Below are 18,308 nucleotides of genomic sequence, written 5' to 3' on the forward strand. Positions count from 1 at the left end.
AACCACGAAAACTATGATGGAATATGCCTAGACATTGAAAACCATGGAGGAATATACCTAGACATAGAAACCCATGGAGGATTTTTCCACGACCACGAAAATCCGACAGAAACATACCCGGACATCGAATACACTGGAGCCGTCGACCTCGACTGCGAAAACCCTGAAGATATATAATATACTTAGACCACGAAAACCATGAAGGACCGTACACAGACCATGAAAACCATGGAGAATCATATCCATACATCGAAAACCACGGAGGACCGTACCTAGACCACGAAAACTATGGAGAAACATATCCATACATCAAGAACCATGGAGAAATATACCTGGACCACGAAAACCATGGAGGAAACATACCTAGACATCGAAAACTGTGGAACCGTCGACCTCGACCGCGAAAACCATGAAGAGACATATTCAGACCACGAAAACCATGGAGACATAAAGAACTATAGAGAAATACACGTGAACATTAAAAACTATGGAGAAATACACTCGCACATCAGAAACCATGGAGGAATATACCTAAACATCGAAATCCATGGGGGAATTATCCGATACCACGAAAACCATGGAGAAACATACCTGGACATCGAAAACTAAGGAGCCATCGACCCAGACCTCGATAACCATGAAAAAACATACATAGACGACGAAAGCCATGGTGGAATATATCTGGACATAAAAAACTATGGGGTCGTCGACCGAGAAATCGAAAATTGCGATGGAATGTACCTAAACCTAGTCCTGCAAAACGCTTTGCGGAAAATTTCCCAAATAACGATTCCTCGAAATACAATTTCCCGAAAACAATTCCCCGAAAACAATTTCTCGAAACTTCAATTCCCCAAAAACAATTTCCCGAAAATACATTTTCCCGAAAACAATTCCCCGAAAACACAATTCCCCGAAAAACAATTCCCCGAAAATACCATTTCCCGAAAACACAATTCCCCGAAAAACAATTCCCCGAAAATACAATTTCCCGAAAATACATTTCCCCAAAAACAATTTCCCGAAAATACAATTTCCCGAAAATACATTTCCCCTAAAACAATTTCCCGAAAATACAATTTCCCGAAAATACAATTTCCCGAAAAAACAATTTCCCGAAAAACAATTCCCCGAAAATACAATTCCCCGAAAAAGAATTACCCGAAAACGCAATTTCTCGAAAATTCAATTCCCGAAAATCCCATTCCCCGAAGTAGAATTTCCTGAAAATCAAGTTTCCAAAAATACAAGGGTGTGTTACGTTTTGGCACGACTATTCTGACGCGGCCATTTGTGGCACGCGATGTTTGGGCACTGGGACATTCAGATGTGAGGACCTTTCGACGCGGCTCTTCGGGCGCAGAGACGTTGGGGCGCGAAGACATTTTTACGTAACCTTATCGGGGCTAAGATTTATTAAAATCAAAACTAGAATATGCAAAACATTAAATAAAATTATATCGTGAACGCTGAAGAAAAGAATGGTAGCTGCATAGGGTGGGGTTTTTTATGGATCCGCGATTTTCTGCGGTTTTTTATTTTCGCACGATAGAGGATGGGATTTGATACTCATGATAACTAATTTGAAATTTTAATCATCACTCTCGGGGGCTTCGCCCCCTGCAACCCCCATCGCCCGCGTTGGGATACTATACGAGTACTCAGCATCGAAAAATGTATACCCCTAGGGAAAAAAAGGTTGGGACACGTACATTGATGGTCCCTTGTTTTCTGATCATATCATGAAAAGTGTAAAAAAAATTCCAAAAAAAAAATCATAAAACCAAGTGTAAATAATTTCAACAGAACAATTCGAAAAAAATTTCATAAATCCGGAAAAAACATCACATTAAAAAGAATACAAATCTGTAATTCTTTTGCAAAGTGAAAAAAATTCAAATGAACATAAGAAATAAAAAACCGAAATATCGAGCTTGAAAACGTTTTGAAAAACGATGCCCCGTTCTTCTTATCTTATTCTAACAACTGAATCAATTTTAGAAAAAAATCGATCTTAGTTACTTACAGCATTAAAATTTATGATATCAATCGGAGGACAAGTAATTTTTGAGTTACTCCAAATTTTTACATCATGAAAATGTTCTAAGAAGCTTTTAAATCCTAAAAAAATCACATGAAAGCTAAATTTATTTGTTACTCTATGGTGGCCGAGAATTATAAGAAAATCAATTCTTCTCAGACTTTTAGGATTTTCTGGTATTATCCACAGAATTCGACGTCGATTGGATCGATACAAATTATATTTAAATATGTGTTTTCATTTCACTTTTCATTTCAATTTTTCATTCAAATAAAAATCAGGGCTCTTCTAGAACTGATGAATCATAAGTATGCATACAGAGGGCATTGGGAAAGTTATTTTCAAGTAATTTTTACTCAATTACGTTAAATTAATAACAAATGCAAATGTATTCTCCTGTAAAACTTCAAAAAGTAAAAAAGGCACGCCAAGTATCAAAAGGTCGTGACCGTTGTTTTAAATGATTTTCTATATTCGCATTTTCAATAAATAAATTTAAAAAAATGTTTAACTGTGAAAAAATATGAGATCTATTGTAACATATACAGTGTATGAATTACGTTTCCTGTAGGAATTTTGAATTTTGGTAATAAAAAAAAAATGAGATCATTTTCTAACGTAGCCAAGTACAGTGAATGAATTAAGGTTCTTGTGGAATTCATTCGTGTACACTTTTAGCCCTAATCCCTCACTTATTCAGAAAAATTTTCCAGCAAACGTCACAGAGCAACAAAGGTTTCTCGAATGATTCTGCAATTATTAATTAGTATTGTATGAACGATTGTGAAAAAAACCGATCCCCCAATAAAATATGAGAGGCCCTGTTATATAATGATTTGGTAAACAATACAGATGGGTGAAATTTGTGGATACAATTGAACAATTAAACGAACGGATAAAGAAATGAAATCAATCAATCTCTTTATATGCCTTTATCTTGTACGGATACATACGGCCGTTCTTTCATGCCCATATGCATTCTAATTTATCCACGCGTCACTTTCACTCGTTTGTCCGTAAACTCATTTTTTTACCAAATGGGCAGATGATTGGATGAATTACACAAGTACTGAAATGGATGAACAAAGAAGTAAGTTGTGTAAACATTGATTTGAGAAAAGAAAACGCGTTGAATACGAAACATTTGGAGTAATGAATTTATCAGTCAAACTAGTCAAGAATGGATATTTTTCTTTGTGTACACAACGCGGGATCTTACGTCGAACTACTCAATAAAATAGTTGGATGGAAAAGGGATGGCAAATTAAAAAACAATTACATGAGAGGATCATCAAGATTTCTTCAAATATATGGATGGATGAGGCATTCCTTCGCCGAGCTTCCGATTGAAAACCATGCACGCCAAGCTTGTGTGTAATGTTGAAAATGAATTTGTACAGTACATCGTATAGATACAATGCATGCACTTGTACGCGTAAACTGTTTTAAGTTTATAACCCGAGCTAGCATAAAAACAGATGACAATCTCTTAATAATTGCAGAATCATTCGAGAAACCTTTGTTGCTCTGTGACGTTTGCTGGAAAATTTTTCTGAATAAGTGAGGGATTAGGGCTAAAAGTGTACACGAATGAATTCCACAAGAACCTTAATTCATTCACTGTACTTGGCTACGTTAGAAAATGATCTCATTTTTTTTTATTTCCAAAATTCAAAATTCCTACAGGAAACGTAATTCATACACTGTATATGTTACAATAGATCTCATATTTTTTCACAGTTAAACATTTTTTTAAATTTATTTATTGAAAATGCGAATATACAGGGTGTCCCATTTTAATCTTACACCTGACTTTTCTCGGAAAATATTGCTCGGATCAAATATTGTGTGGAACAAAACTTTTAGGGGTTGAAGGGGGACGTTTGATAAAAATTGGTTTGTGGATCCAAAATTCAAAATGGCGGCGTTAGAATGGCCAACATGTTTTTTTCGAATGGAAATATAACTTTTTTTCATCACCAAAAAATTTTTCAGCGCAAAACCAACAACTTTTGTTGGAAAAATTTTTTGATTAAGTTCATATTTTTTAAGTGAGAACATCATTTTCAACTATTTTAGAGGTATCCAGGATGTACCGCGAAGAGATCTTTAACGTACCAAGTGCAAGTGCGTTTGTGTGTAAGGAGCATATCAACGATTTCGTTGGGACTGAAATCAGCCATTGTTGCTAATTTTCAGAATTTTCCTCTAATTTAAGAACTTTTAAAATTTTCGAGAATCAAGAATTTTTCTCTGATTTCAGAGCCTTTACAAATTTTCGATTTCGTCTCTAGCTAATGGCTGCGGAGTCAGAAGATAAACGTTTCAATCAATTTTTCATCCGTGGGCGACCACAATGACTTCTAAAATAAAAAATTCTTCTCTGATTTAAAACTCTAAAGTAAAAGAACTACGCAAAGTCAGACTATGTCAGTACTACCAATGATGTTTTCTTTAATCTCTTACAAAGTGAACTTACCTTTAATCGTACGCGAGGCTTACGCTTAAAGATAAGTACACCCAAGCGAGACTTACGCCTACTTTTGAGTTGTAAATCAGAGAAGAATTTTTTATTTTAGAAGTCATTGTGATCGCCCACGGATGAAGAATTAATTGAAACGTTTATATTCTGACTCCGCAGCCATTAGCAAGAGACGAAATCGAAAATTTGTAAAGGTTCTGAAATCAGAGAAAAATTCTTGATTCTCGAAATTTTTAAAAGTTCTTAAATTAGAGAAAAATTCTAAAAATTAGCAACAATGGCTGATTTCAGTCCCAACGAAATCGTTGATATGCTCCTTATTTTAGGGAGGTGTCAGGGCAATTACTTCCGAGCTGAAAATTTGTATCGACGTGAATCACGAGAGAACATGAAGAAGCGGATAAGAGCTGTCTGCCGTGCAATCCCGAGAGATGTTCTCCTACGCACAGTTGATGGTTTTGGGAGAAGAGTTCAGGCATGTTTAAACATGAATGGAGGGATCTTTGAACATCTCTAGGGAGAGATCAGAGTACACTCACAAGGAGGGTTTGGAGTCCGAAAATACTGCGGTAGTGACGAACCGCAGAGACCTAATCCTTGTGAGCTCGTACCTATGGGCATAAAGGCATTGCATGCCCCTCTTTTAAAAAAAAGTTGAAAAATAAAATGAAAATAAAAAACACACACACATGCACCTCCACGTATGCACGCATATGCAGACGCACACGCAAACGCACTTGCACTTGGTACGTTAAAGATCCCTTCGCGGTGCATCCTGGATACTTCTAAAATAGTTGAAAATGATGTTCTCACTTAAAAAATATGAACTTAATCAAAAAATTTTTCCAACAAAAGTTGTTGGTTTTGCGCTGAAAAATTTTTTGGTGATGAAAAAAAGTTATGTTTCCATTCGAAAAAAACATGTCGGCCATTCTAACGCCGCCATTTTGAATTTTGGATCCACAAACCAATTTTTATCAAACGTCCCCCTTCAACCCCTAAAAGTTTTGTTTCACACAATATTTGATCCGAGCAATATTTTCCGAGAAAAGTCAGGTGTAAGATTAAAATGGGACACCCTGTAGAAAATCATTTAAAACAACGGTCACGACCTTTTAATACTTGGCGTGCCTTTTTTACTTTTTGAAGTTTTAATATTTACTGATTTCACTTCTTTTTGCGAAGCGTGACAACTATATAGGAATCGTATTTCATTCACTGTATTTGTCAACTTCAGAAAACGATCTCATTTTTTTTTATATTTTGAAGTTTTTTATTGATAATGCAAATATAGAAAATTATTGGAAACTGCGGTCGCGACCTTTTAATAATTGGCGTTCTTTTTTTACTTTGTCAATTATTTTTTTTTCTGATTTCACTTATTTTTTAGAGGCGTGACAATATTTACTTAAGAAAAAAAATACATTCCTCGTCTTCGACGAAAATTTTTAAAACGATCTGTTTCAAGTTGAGTACTTTTCTCTATGTGGCAAAAGCAATCAACACAGCCAATTTTTCTATGTAGATGGACAAAACTGTGCGGTTATGTTCATGTGAGTTGAAACCTGTTACAAGCAATAATGGTGACGATTTTGATTATCCATTCAGCATATCGAATTTTCTAATGAAAGATTGGGAAATTCCTATGCAATGGGATGATATTTTCATTTTCTATTCCTTTTTTTGGAAAGCTCCATTTGTTTATTTGGAAAATTGATTTATGAAACTATCTTCTTCTTCTTCTTCTTCTCTTTCAATGGATTCCATGTTGACATGGATACTGTCAATGGTTTGCAATGTCCAAAGAAACGTTTCCATGCTATTTAATATCTAAGACGACAGCTTTATAGTTATTTGTGTCCAGTCATATTTTTTCATGGTCTTCTATAACGTCAGAACATGCTTTCTCAATGCAGACTGTTAAATCGCCGATCTAGATATCGATAACTATGAGGAAATATATTGCAAACCATTGCACCGTTTACCTAAATATCGAAAAATATAAAATTGTCGAATATATATTGAAAAATATGAAGGCATCCACCTAGACGTCGAAAACCCTATAGTCGCCAACCTAGACATCGAAAACAATAGAGCCATCGACCAAGATATAGAAAACCATGCAGTCGTCAATCTAGACATCGAAAACCATGCGGTCGTCAACGTAGTCATCCTTAGAAAAACTGACTGCACCATCGGAAACTATGGAGCCGTTGACCTTCATACCGGAAACCATAGACAAATTCACCTCAACATCGGAAACTATGAAGTTATCGACCGGGATAGTGAAAACTATGAAGTCGTCGATCTAGTCCACGAAAACAATGGGAAAACATACCTGGACATTGAAAACTGCCGAGCCGTTGATCTAGACCTCGAAAAGTATGGAAAAACATACCGAGACGGCGAAAGCCATGAAGAAATATTCCTAGCCATCGAAAACCATAAAGCTGTCGACGTAGCCATCGAAAACAATGGAGCCGACGACCTAGACCATGAAAACCATGGAGAAACATATCCAGACATCAAAAAGTATGGAATTGTTGACTTAGCATCAAAAACCATGGCGGAATATACCTGGACCACGAAAATCATGAAGGAACATACCTAGACATTGAAAACTATGGAGAAATATACCTGGACATCCGAAACCATGGAGGAATATACCTAGACATTGAAAACTATGTAAACGCATACCTAAACATCGAAAGTTATAGAGCCATCGACCTAGATCACGGAAATGATGGAAAAATATACCTAGAGAACAAAAACTATGTAAATACAGACCTAGCCATCGAAAACTGTTGAGCGGTCAACCTAGACCACGAAAAATATCGAGAAACATACCTAGACATCGATAACTATGAAGCCGGCGACCTCGCTCACTAAAACCATGAAAAAAAAAACGAAAACCATGGAGGGACATAACTAGACATAAAAAAAATGATGGAATAATACACCTGGACATCGAAAACTATGTAGGAACATACTTAGCCGACGAAAGCCAAGGAGAAGCATACCCCGCAAACGAACAGTATGGAGCTGTCCACGTAGACATCGAAAACCATGGAGGAATCTACCTAGACCACGAAAACCATAGAGAAACATATCCAAACATCGAAAACCATGGAGAAATATACCTAGATATTAAAAACCATGGAGGAATATACCTAGACATCGAAACCTATAGAGGAATTATCCTAGACCACGAAAACCCGAGAGAAACATAACTGGACATCAAAAACTGTGGAGTCGTCGTCCTCGACTGCGAAAACCATGAAGAAACATATCTAGACCACGAAAACCATGAAGGAATCTACCTAGATCACGAAAACCATGGAGGAATATACCTGGACCACGAAAACCATGGAGGAACATACCTAGACATCGAAACCCATGGAGGAATTATCCTAGACCACGAAAACCCGAGAGAAACATACCTGGACATCAAAAACTGTGGAGCCGTCAACCTCGACTGCGAAAACCATGAAGAAATATACCTAGACCATGAAAACCTTGGAGGAATCTATCTAGATCACCAAAACCATGGAGAAACATATGCATACATTGAAAACCATGGAGGAACATACCTAGGCATCGAAAACCATGAAGGAATTATCTTAGACCACATAGCTCGAGGCAGCCCGAATCCAAAGAAGGAAGTCACGTGTTACGCTTGTAATCAGAAAGGACACATTAGCAAAAATTATCCGACGAAACAACAGGGATCCAAGCTCAGTACAAGCAGTGAATATAACGCGGGATCCGTCGGTTACGAAATATCTAAAAATTGCAGAAGTTAACGGGCATCGAGTGACTGCGTTCATCGACACAGGAAGCGCAGAGTGTTTGATTTGAAAATCGTGTGTGGAACGAGGAATGATAGTGCCCGAGCCGTCAGATCAACAGTTAATACTGTGGGGGCTGCTAAACAATGTGGTGCGACGTGCGAATCTGGTGATAGATGACGTGTTAGTGCCCGAAGTCAAAATCGTTGCATGCCCAGACGATCATTTGTCGGTAGATATGATAGTTGGACGTACGTTCGTCGACGCCGACCAAGTAAATTACGTCAAGATTGATAATCAATTTACGTTCGTAGTAGCGAATGAGATAGTCGACGAAATAGCGAAACAGTTACCAGTAGTGAAAACTACAGAATGTGTAACTGTACCGGCGAAGTCGATAAGTACGGTCAGAGTAGATAACGAGGTGAGATCAATATTACCGTTCGCGAATATGAGTAATGTCCCGCGCGATGTGTTGAGTGGGACGCCAGCGATACAAGGTGAAATATTAAATGTGAAGATCGTGAAGAGAAACGAACTCGATCCAAATTACATTCAAGTACAAAATATTATGATTGGGGAAGAACAGTCAGTGGAGGTACGTCAAAAACGGTGTGAACTGCTCCGTGAATTTTGTGACTGTGTGGCGACGGGGTGGCATGATCTGGGGTGTGCTAAAAATATTGAAATGGACATTAAATTAAAAGCAGAAACAAGCCCAGTATGCAGTAAACCATACAAAGCCACGGAACGTGAACGAGAGGAATACCGAAAAATTCTTAGTAAGTGGAAGGAAGCGGGAATAGTAACTGAGGATATACTTCCCGTTACCCAACATCGATGATCTCTTGGCGCAGATTCGTGACATCCAATTGTTTATTTTGCTTGATCTGACGCATGGGTATCTACAGTTGCTATTGGCGAGAGATGCAAGAGAGAAAACGGCGATAATTACTCCGGAAGAAACCGTGGAGTTTACGAGGATGATATTTGGCCTAATGAACGGCCCCGCATACTTTTCAAAAACGATGCAAAAGGCATTGGGACCATTCCGCGACGAAGTTGCATTGTTTTACTTAGATGATGTGTTCATTCCGGGAAAAACTTGGGAGGACCTTGGTCCGAAGCTGAGAGCCGTACTGGAAGCGTTTCGAGAAGCGGGTCTTACGATCAATTTAACAAAGTGTCGTTTTCTGATGTCGAAAGTTTCGTACTTGGGGTATGAGATTTCGGTGAAGGAGATAGAACCCGGACAAATAAAAGTACAAGCAATACAGGAGTTTCCAGAGCCGAAGAACGCGCACGAAGTGAGAAGATTTCTGGGTCTCACCAGTTATTTTCGTAAGTTTGTTTCCCGATTTGCACAGTTGTCAGCACCGCTGACTGTGTTGCTGAAATCAAACACTAAATTCGAGTGGGGAGAAAAACAGTAACAAATTTTTGACGAATTAAAGAGGAAATTGAGCGAACATTCAGTACTGCAAACTTTTAGCCCAAAGGCAGAGACTGAGCTCCATACAGACGCGAGTGCCGTCGGTTTGGCAGGAATGCTATTCCAAAAAGACTCTGAAGGTGTGTTAAAATTAGTGTATGCTATCAGTCGAAGAGACCAGAAACGAGATATCATAGCAGCAAGTTGGAATTGATGGCTATTGTGTGAACTGTGTGTCGTTTACGATCACTATTAGCGCATATTCAGTTTACAATCGTGACGGACTGTAAAGCGCTCTGTTACTTGAACACGCAAAAATCGTTAAATCCTCACATGATATGTTGGCACGATTTGCTTAGTGAATACAGTTATAATATCGTGCATCGAGAAGGTAAAAAAATGGCTCATGTCGATGCGTTGAGTAGAGCACCAAGAGAAAATACGGGATGTGTGGTCGATGAACAATTGGACAGAGATGTGTGTACCGTGTGTAGTGAAACGATGTCGTACGCATGCATCAGTGTACCGATGAGAATATCCGTGGGGAAATCAAGATCCTCGCAAAGTCAGAAAAAGACAGAACGCCGTACGAAAAGAGCTGCATAAATGAGTATGAACTGAGTGATGGCATACTAGTGAAACGACGTAATGGAAAGCAATTATTCGTGGTACCAAGTTGAGAGGTTGAATGCGACGTTAGTGACCGCGATTAGTGCGAATCTAGAAGAGGGCGATGGTCAAAGTTGGGATAAGTGTGTAACCAATATTCAAAGTGATTTGAACGAGTTACGAAATGTGTCGACGAATCGAAGTCCATTTGAGCTGCTACATGGCTATGTGCCGCGTCGATGTGAGGGAGCATTACATAGAGTTACATTGAATTTTGATCCAAGATATACGCCATCAGCGACACGTCAAGAGGAAGCGCGAGGAAACATCGCTAAACTCAACAACAAATGAAACAAAGATACGACGTGATCAGAGCACGTAACGTGAGTATCTCTGAAGGACGTGTCGTGTTAATGAAGACCGTACCGCCAGCTACAGGCGAGTCAACAAAGTTGTACCCAAAATTTCGAGGGCCATTGCTGGTAATAAAGAAATTACCAGGAGATACCTACACCGAGTCGCTGGATTAGACTACGGGGACGGTGGGAGAAAATACGCGACGACGGCGCATGCTTCTCAATTGAAACTCTGGGAGCCACATGTTTCAGACAAGGAAACAACAGCGGATGCCAATGACGAGGAACATCAAATTAGCGACGACGAAGATAACGTGTGGAGTGAAGTATCGAGTGTAAAAGAGACGCGTGAGAATGCAATGACTGAAATCAAAAATGCGCAAAAGAAAGTTCGTGTGTGTGATAGTGAAGGTAGCGTGAGCGAGTCGAGCGACCGTAAAACGTCAGGTGTGCGTAAATCAGGACGTGTGAGTCGTCGGCCGGATAAATTTAAGGACTTTGTAGAATAAATGTTGTGAAACATAACAGCGAAAGTTGATTTAATAAAAAAAAAATATTAAAATTGTATGAAGTATGTTCATTGTCAAATAAAATTGTATATTTAAGGCTCGTTTCAACCCTCTCAGACCGAGACCTATTTCGCGTTGACGGAAAATGATTCCCTTCATAATTTTATCTCAAAATACTTTCTAGTTTCTGAATCCATTGTGACATTTCGGTTTTTTTTGTTGGGAAATATGAATTTTGGAAAGTTCGCTACGCGCAGCACCAAGTTCTTGGGGAGCAAAATCAGGAAAATTTACGAATGAATCTAGCACCGAATACCTTAAATACATCATATTAGCTTCCCTTTAAAAAGAAATAACGTTTGGAGTACGAAAAAAAATGTATACCCACTTTTCTTTTGCGATAACTAAAGCACCTTTTCACACAACGCCAGCTCAACATGAAACGCCGACTTCATATTGATATTTCGATGAGGTAAAGCAGTTTATCTCTTGGTTTAGGAGTATCTAAGGTGCAATCTAACCTTGCTTCATGGAAATAGGCAGTTAGAACCCCGACCTTACTGACCGATGCAGTTTTATTGGGCCTGGAAGCGCGTGTTGCGTAGAAGCAACATACGGTCCGAGAGGGTTAAGGTAATCGTAGCGCGAGAGATCACCACTTCAGAACACACAAAGCATGCCATGCTTGCTTTGAAACTGAAAGCAAACATTTCGAACTTTTGTTGTTCAAAATGTAATAATCATTAAACATTGACTTCAATACGTATCTTTTAATAATTTCAATCAATTCATGGAATAATTTAAAAACGATCTTATATTGCAATAAAACAGGGATATTGTTTGTTACAATATGAAGTTTTAAAAGTTGCATCATCATTTTTTAATCCAAACCAACTGACACGACAAGACTTTTCATGTATTCAGCTTCTTACATCATTTCTAGTAGCATCAGACAAACTGAGTTACGAATAGTTCAAGAAGCTAAAAGTTAGAAATAACGAGATTTTTTTCGTCAAAATCTCACAACCATTGAAATATTCATGGTTTTTTTTTAATAGTACGATTTAAAGCGATATTAAAAACCGAACGAACCGAAAAATACTCATTTTCAAGAATTTCAAGATTTTCAACAATTTCGAAAAAGTGTAAATATCACGGAAACTATGTAATTTTTACGAAGATCATATTTGGTTTTCCTGTATCTTCATGACCTGTACTATCACCATCTGCAATATTATCGTTGGTTTTTGGGATACCCTCTTTCATCTATCAGTGTATTTCATTAGAGATATCTTCAACAATTACGACGACACTTCAAATGAATGAAGATTGTAGTGAATGTAAATATGAACGTCTAGACTCAGGTAGCAACGTTGTGTCAGGAAAGAATTCTTTTTCCCCTTGAAAAAATGTAACGACACTGCTATGTCATGGTAGCATTACAAATGCGATCTGTTTCGGAAAAGGTGCTGATGAAATTATGAAAGCACATCGCTTACAGGTGAGTTTGTTTAAACTTTTTTTTCTTTAATTATCACCGGAAACACTGAACCTCCGAGATATCAAAATGACAAAGTTCAAATGGACTATGCTATTATTGCCAAATATTACACAATATTTGTGCGAACATTATTTTTTTTCATTGCCTCTTAAGTTACCTGATTTCCCATTGATGTCTTTAGCTTTGAGATTTCTTGCTTTCAGGAGAGTGAGAGTCAAAACAGAGTTGCTCGGATGGTAGCACAAAGAGCAAAGAAGTTCACCACATTTATCCTTCGCTGGTGGTTTCAAAGCTTTCCAGAAAGAGGGCTTTTCCGAAAGATCGACCTACGAAGCATAACACAAAACAAAATTTCGTTTGAGTAAGTTCGGTATTTAGAATAAATGGGCAGAAAATTCCCACTTCTGGAAGACCGTTGAATTGTAGGGTGAAAATTATTTATACCAACTTTTATAATCTGAGAGTCGTATTTTCACGCGCAATATTTGTGCTGCTTTATTATATCACGAAAAGGGTAAAAAAAATTCCATAGAAAAAATTATAAAACCAATTGTAAATAATTTCAACAGAACAATTTTAAAAAAGTTTCACACCGATACCCCATTCTTTTTATCTTATTCTAAAAGCTAAATCAATTGGCAAAAAATTCCATCTAATGTACGTGCAGCATTAAAATTTATGATATCGATTCGAGGCCAAGTATTTAAGGGTAATTCGGAATATTCAATCTTATGGGGGAACCATCAGGAACTTGAGAGAGTTCTAATGAATTAAAAAAGTTATCATCAAGAGACGTGGTAGTGGCTCAACGCCAAGTATTAAAAGGAAAAACTGCAGCGCAAAAGAAAAGCCAGCACGAGCCCTGCTGCTACTCTTATATACGCGAATATGCCGGTTTTATGACGTCACAGAATTTTCAAATGGCTCTCACAAATAAACCATTTCATAAAAGAACTTGAAAATTTGTGACGATTTTTTTTCGATTTTTCTCTTTCCATTGGTCTTTGTTGCAAGTAAATCCGTCCAGTAGATCCTGAGATATGTAACGTTAGTGATTTAAAATCCATAATTTCGGGATTTTCATTTTCTTAGAGACAGAGGAGTGTAAGTTACGCTTGTTTACATTTGGACTTACGTCCTTTGCACGATTTCTTACTTTTGTCACACTCTACGTCATGCACTACGCTGAACGCGGCTACCCCCTCTCCTTCTGCGTCGTCGAGCGAGAGAGACAGAGAATGGGCGCACAGCGAGGGCAATACCAGCTCCTGGTTTGCGCATAAAATATGTATATAATTATATAATATATATTTTATTTATTAATATTAATTAATAATAAAATATTATTATAATAAATATTTTAATATAATTAATATATAATATAATATATATATTATATTATACAATATATAATAAAAAATGATAATAATATAATAAAATGAAAAAATTGAATAATACGAATAACATTAAATAATAAATAATAAAAATAAAAAAATATAAAATTCTGGTCGACGCCGCTGGATTTTTCGAGAATGTCTAGGGCGATAGCTCATGGGTTTTGGAGGACTAGGTTTAGGTACATTCTATCGCGATTTTCGATTTCTAGGTGGACGAACGACCCCATAGTTTTTTATGTCCAGATATATTCCTCCATGGCTTTCGTCGTCTAGGTCAAGAGACTCGGTTTTCATGGTTTTCGAGGTCTGGGTCGACGGCTCCTTAGTTTTCGATGTCCAGGTATGTTTCTCCATGGTTTTCATGGTTTCGGATAATTCCTCCATGGATTTCGATGTCTAGGTATATTCCTCCATGGTTTCTGATGTGCGAGTGTTTTTCTCCATAGTTTTTCATGTCCACGTGTATTTCTCTATAGTTCTTGATGTCTAGGTATATTCCTCCATGGTTTTCGCGATCGAGGTTGACGGCTCCACAGGTTTCGATGCCCAGGTATGTTTCTCCATAGTTTTCGTAGTCTCGGATAATTCCTCTATGGGTTTCGATGTCTAGGTATATTCCTCTATGGTTTCTGATATGCAGGTGTATTTCTCCATAGTTTTTAATGTCCAGGTGTATTTCTCCATAGTTCTTGATATCTAAGGTAAATTTCTCCATCGTTTTCGTGGTCTAGGTATGTTTCTTCATGGCTTTCGCAGTCGAGGTCGACGGCTCCACAGTTTTCGATGTCCAGGTATGTTTCTCTCGGGTTTTCGTGGTCTAGGATAATTCCTCCATGGGTTTCGATGTCTAGGTATATTCCTTCATGGTTTTCGATGTCTGGATATGTTCTGTAACGAATTTTTCCCGGGGAGGTACGATTCGTCCCTTCCCGGCTCACTCACCTCGCCTCGCGCTACTCTCCGGCCGCGAGAACGGACTGGGCGCCAGGTACAAAGTACCGCCGAATGAATCGACTTGAATTTCGTCGGATCTCGCGATGGTAACGTCAGGCAAAATTAGAATGTAGAGAGCACGAGGGAAACAAGTGACCGAGGACGGTCCGGCTACTCAGCTCAGCTGAGGTACAAAAGGTAGAGGGGGGGATCCTTGGGAGAGAGTAACAATTCATAACGCAACAAAAAAAATATAGCCGACACAAATCAAGTAATTCAGAAAAGGTTTCACAATTTATTCGAAAGCTCGATGAATAGATCAGAATACAGCGAGAGATATATTAGAAATAGAGTGGATGCGATATAAAACAAAACCGGGGGGGGAAGTAAGTCGCTACCGAGTCCGAGCGTACAACGGTTAGGTCTTGCGCCGCGACGATGGAAATTCGCGTACGGCGGGCGCGAATCCGCCGGATAAGAACGATTAGCGATTCGCCCCGCGATCTCACAGGTGCCGTAGATAGGCAACAACCGGTGCTCTGACATGGCAGGTAACAGGTAGCCAGTAACCCGACAAGCGGGGCTGGAGGTAGTAGGCAAAAGATAACCCACACCAGAACGAACGGTGTCGCAGGTAATTCGAGGCAAAAGGTAGCGGCACCCGGTCGATCGAGAGGGGGTTAGAGAATAAAGTAATAGAAAAATTAATATTGAGATGATGTGAAAACGGATTGAAATTTAGGGCGTAACGCCGCCCGCAAAAATATATCGGAAAGTGACAAAAGTACGACACGCAGTAAACATCGTAGCGTGAAGGATCAGGCAAAAGAAAAACTCAAGAAATATTCAACGCAAAAGATAGTAGGTACTGCCGTAGAAACGACGCACGACCACGCGAGCAAGAGAGACGGAACGAAAACAAAGGCGCGAACGAACAGGCCGGCGAGAGCCTCAGCGCGTGCAGGGAGAGAGAGAGAGAGAACAACGTAACTGCGTGGAAAGTTCCAGCGCTTAATACTACATTACATCAGACTTGAACTCGATATTTTCGAAATATTTGAATGAACAAGACTTTAATTAATTAACGCGAAGACCAAATGGACTGTGAGTTCGATAGTCAAGTCGAGCCACGCAAAACTGCCGTACTAAAGAATGAACACGGGAAGTATCGGCCACAATCTCGCGCGATACTTCGGCCCCGTGCCCGACTACAACGGCCAAAACGAAAAACTCTACCAAAAACCGGAACTATATTCCGAAACTCAAAAAGGACTCGACTTAACTAACGAATTCGATGGAGAAAGAGAAGCGGACTTACCGAGGAACACGCTCGCCGCACCAGGACCATGAAAACTCGACTTTGGGAAGGCTCGGTTGTGGACTCGTCGTAACGATGCTCGAAGAAAGACTAATTGGTGCGTGCGAGCGGTCCTCGCGATTCGGCGTTATCCCCACCACGAGGCCCAGGTACTGCAGCGCTTCACGCGTTAGGCGCGAACCGGAGCGCGAACTCGGGGTTCGCGCTGCCGCGCGGGATTTTCAAACGGGGATTGCGTCAGAGTCGTAATTGCTGTTACGTTTGTTGCACGATCGGATCGAATACTGACTCCTCCACTGCTCTCATCTTTCCCGCTCACTCGAAACACTCCTCCCTACAAGATGACCGTGATCCGGGTGTCCTTCCTCTTGGGGATCCGGCGGGCAGCTCCGAAAGGCTGAGAGGAGGCCTCCCTCACGACTCCTGACGTCTAGGATGCGTGGTGGGCCCACAAAATAACCACCAGGTAAAACAGCACCTCACCTCCGGAAAACTCCCCCAGATCCCACCTGACGAGGCGCCGGTTCATGCGGACTTTGACACCCGAATCTACGGTAGTGCGGGCGGTGCAACTCGGGGTTGCTACGGCGGGAAATACACGGGCGGCGTTCATGAAATGGCCAATGTCAGCGTGTTATTTCAACCGCCCGCAGGTCGAGATTGTTTTTCGGTGCTCGTAGACGGTGTGGGAGGACGGGTTCTTGCGAGCGAGATCGGCTCGAACAGCCGGAGAGACAGCCGACAAGTTTTAATTGTTAGGCCCCTGTGGTAGCGACAACACCAACTCGTTCCAATATCGAACTCCACTGTCAAAACGCAACGTCATTATTACTCAAAAACAGACAAACTAAAATTCTCTCTCCACCCTGCACTCAGAGGTAAAAGGTAGTCACAGAAGGTAATTAACGCTCGGTCGGTAATATAGGCGCATTCTAAGCTAAACTTAAGAGCTACGTGGTGCTGAGTCTCACTCCGAACATCGCCCGACGAGTCGAGGGGCGTCAAAAGGGCCGTAAACCCGGTCCACTGGTCGACAACGTCCGTACGAGTGGCGGGGCAGAAATGTCACGTCACAGTTCCTACATGGTTTTCGTGGTCTAGGTATGTTTCTTCATGGTTTTCGCAGTCGAGGTCGACGGCTCCACAGTTTTCAATGACCAAGTATGAAGGACCACGAAAACCATGTTCCTTCATGGTTTTCGTCGTCCAGGTATATTCCTCCATGTTTTTCGTCGTCCAGGTATATTCCTCCATGGTTTTCAATGTCTAGGCATGTTTCATCATGGTTTTCGTGGTTCAGGTATATTCCTCCATGGTTTTCGATGTCTGGGTATGTTTCTCCATGGTTTTCGTGATCTAAGTTGATGGTTCCACAGTTTTCGATGGCTAGGTCTGAGTTTCCATAGTTTTGATTCTCTATGTATATTTCTTCATCATTTCCATGATCTAGGTCGATGACTCCATACTTTTCGATGTCTAGGTATGTGTCTACATATTTTTCAGTGTCTAGGTATATTCCTCCATGGTTTTGGATGTCCAGGTATATTTCTTCAAAGTTTTAAATGTCTACGTATATTCCTTCATGGTTTTCGTGGTCCAGGTATATTCCGTCATGGCTTTTGATGCAAGGTCAACAATTCCATAGTTTTCGATGTTTGGTTATGGTTCTCCATGGTTTTCATGGTCTAGGTCGACGGTTCCATTGTTTTCGATGTCGACGTCGACAGCTCCATGGTTTTCCATGGCTAGGTATATTTCTCCATGGCTTTCGTCGTCCTGGTATGTTTTTTCATGCTTTTCGAGGTCTAGATCAACGGCTTCGTCGTTTTCAATGTCCAGGTATGTTTTCCCATTGTTTTCGTGGACTAGGTTGACGACTTCATAGTTTTCACTATCCCGGTAAATAGCGCCATAGTTTCCGACGTTAAGGTGAATTTGTCCT

At 39.8% G+C, this 18,308-nt stretch overlaps 1 protein-coding gene across 7 annotated transcripts in view; it reads right to left on the bottom strand.

Moving 5' to 3' along the window:
- Syt7 (Synaptotagmin 7) overlaps positions 1-18,308 on the bottom strand; it is a 620,424-nt gene that overhangs the window by 54,975 nt on the left and 547,141 nt on the right. For all 7 annotated transcript variants that reach the window (XM_043430280.1, XM_043430284.1, XM_043430285.1 and 4 more), the window contains one exon: positions 12,876-13,044. In XM_043430280.1, the coding sequence (XP_043286215.1) occupies positions 12,876-13,044 (169 nt within the window). The remainder of the gene's footprint in view (positions 1-12,875; positions 13,045-18,308) is intronic.

This window comes from Venturia canescens, chromosome 10 (genome assembly GCF_019457755.1).
Source record: "Venturia canescens isolate UGA chromosome 10, ASM1945775v1, whole genome shotgun sequence".
In the NCBI taxonomy this organism is placed as follows: Eukaryota; Metazoa; Arthropoda; class Insecta; order Hymenoptera; family Ichneumonidae; genus Venturia; species Venturia canescens.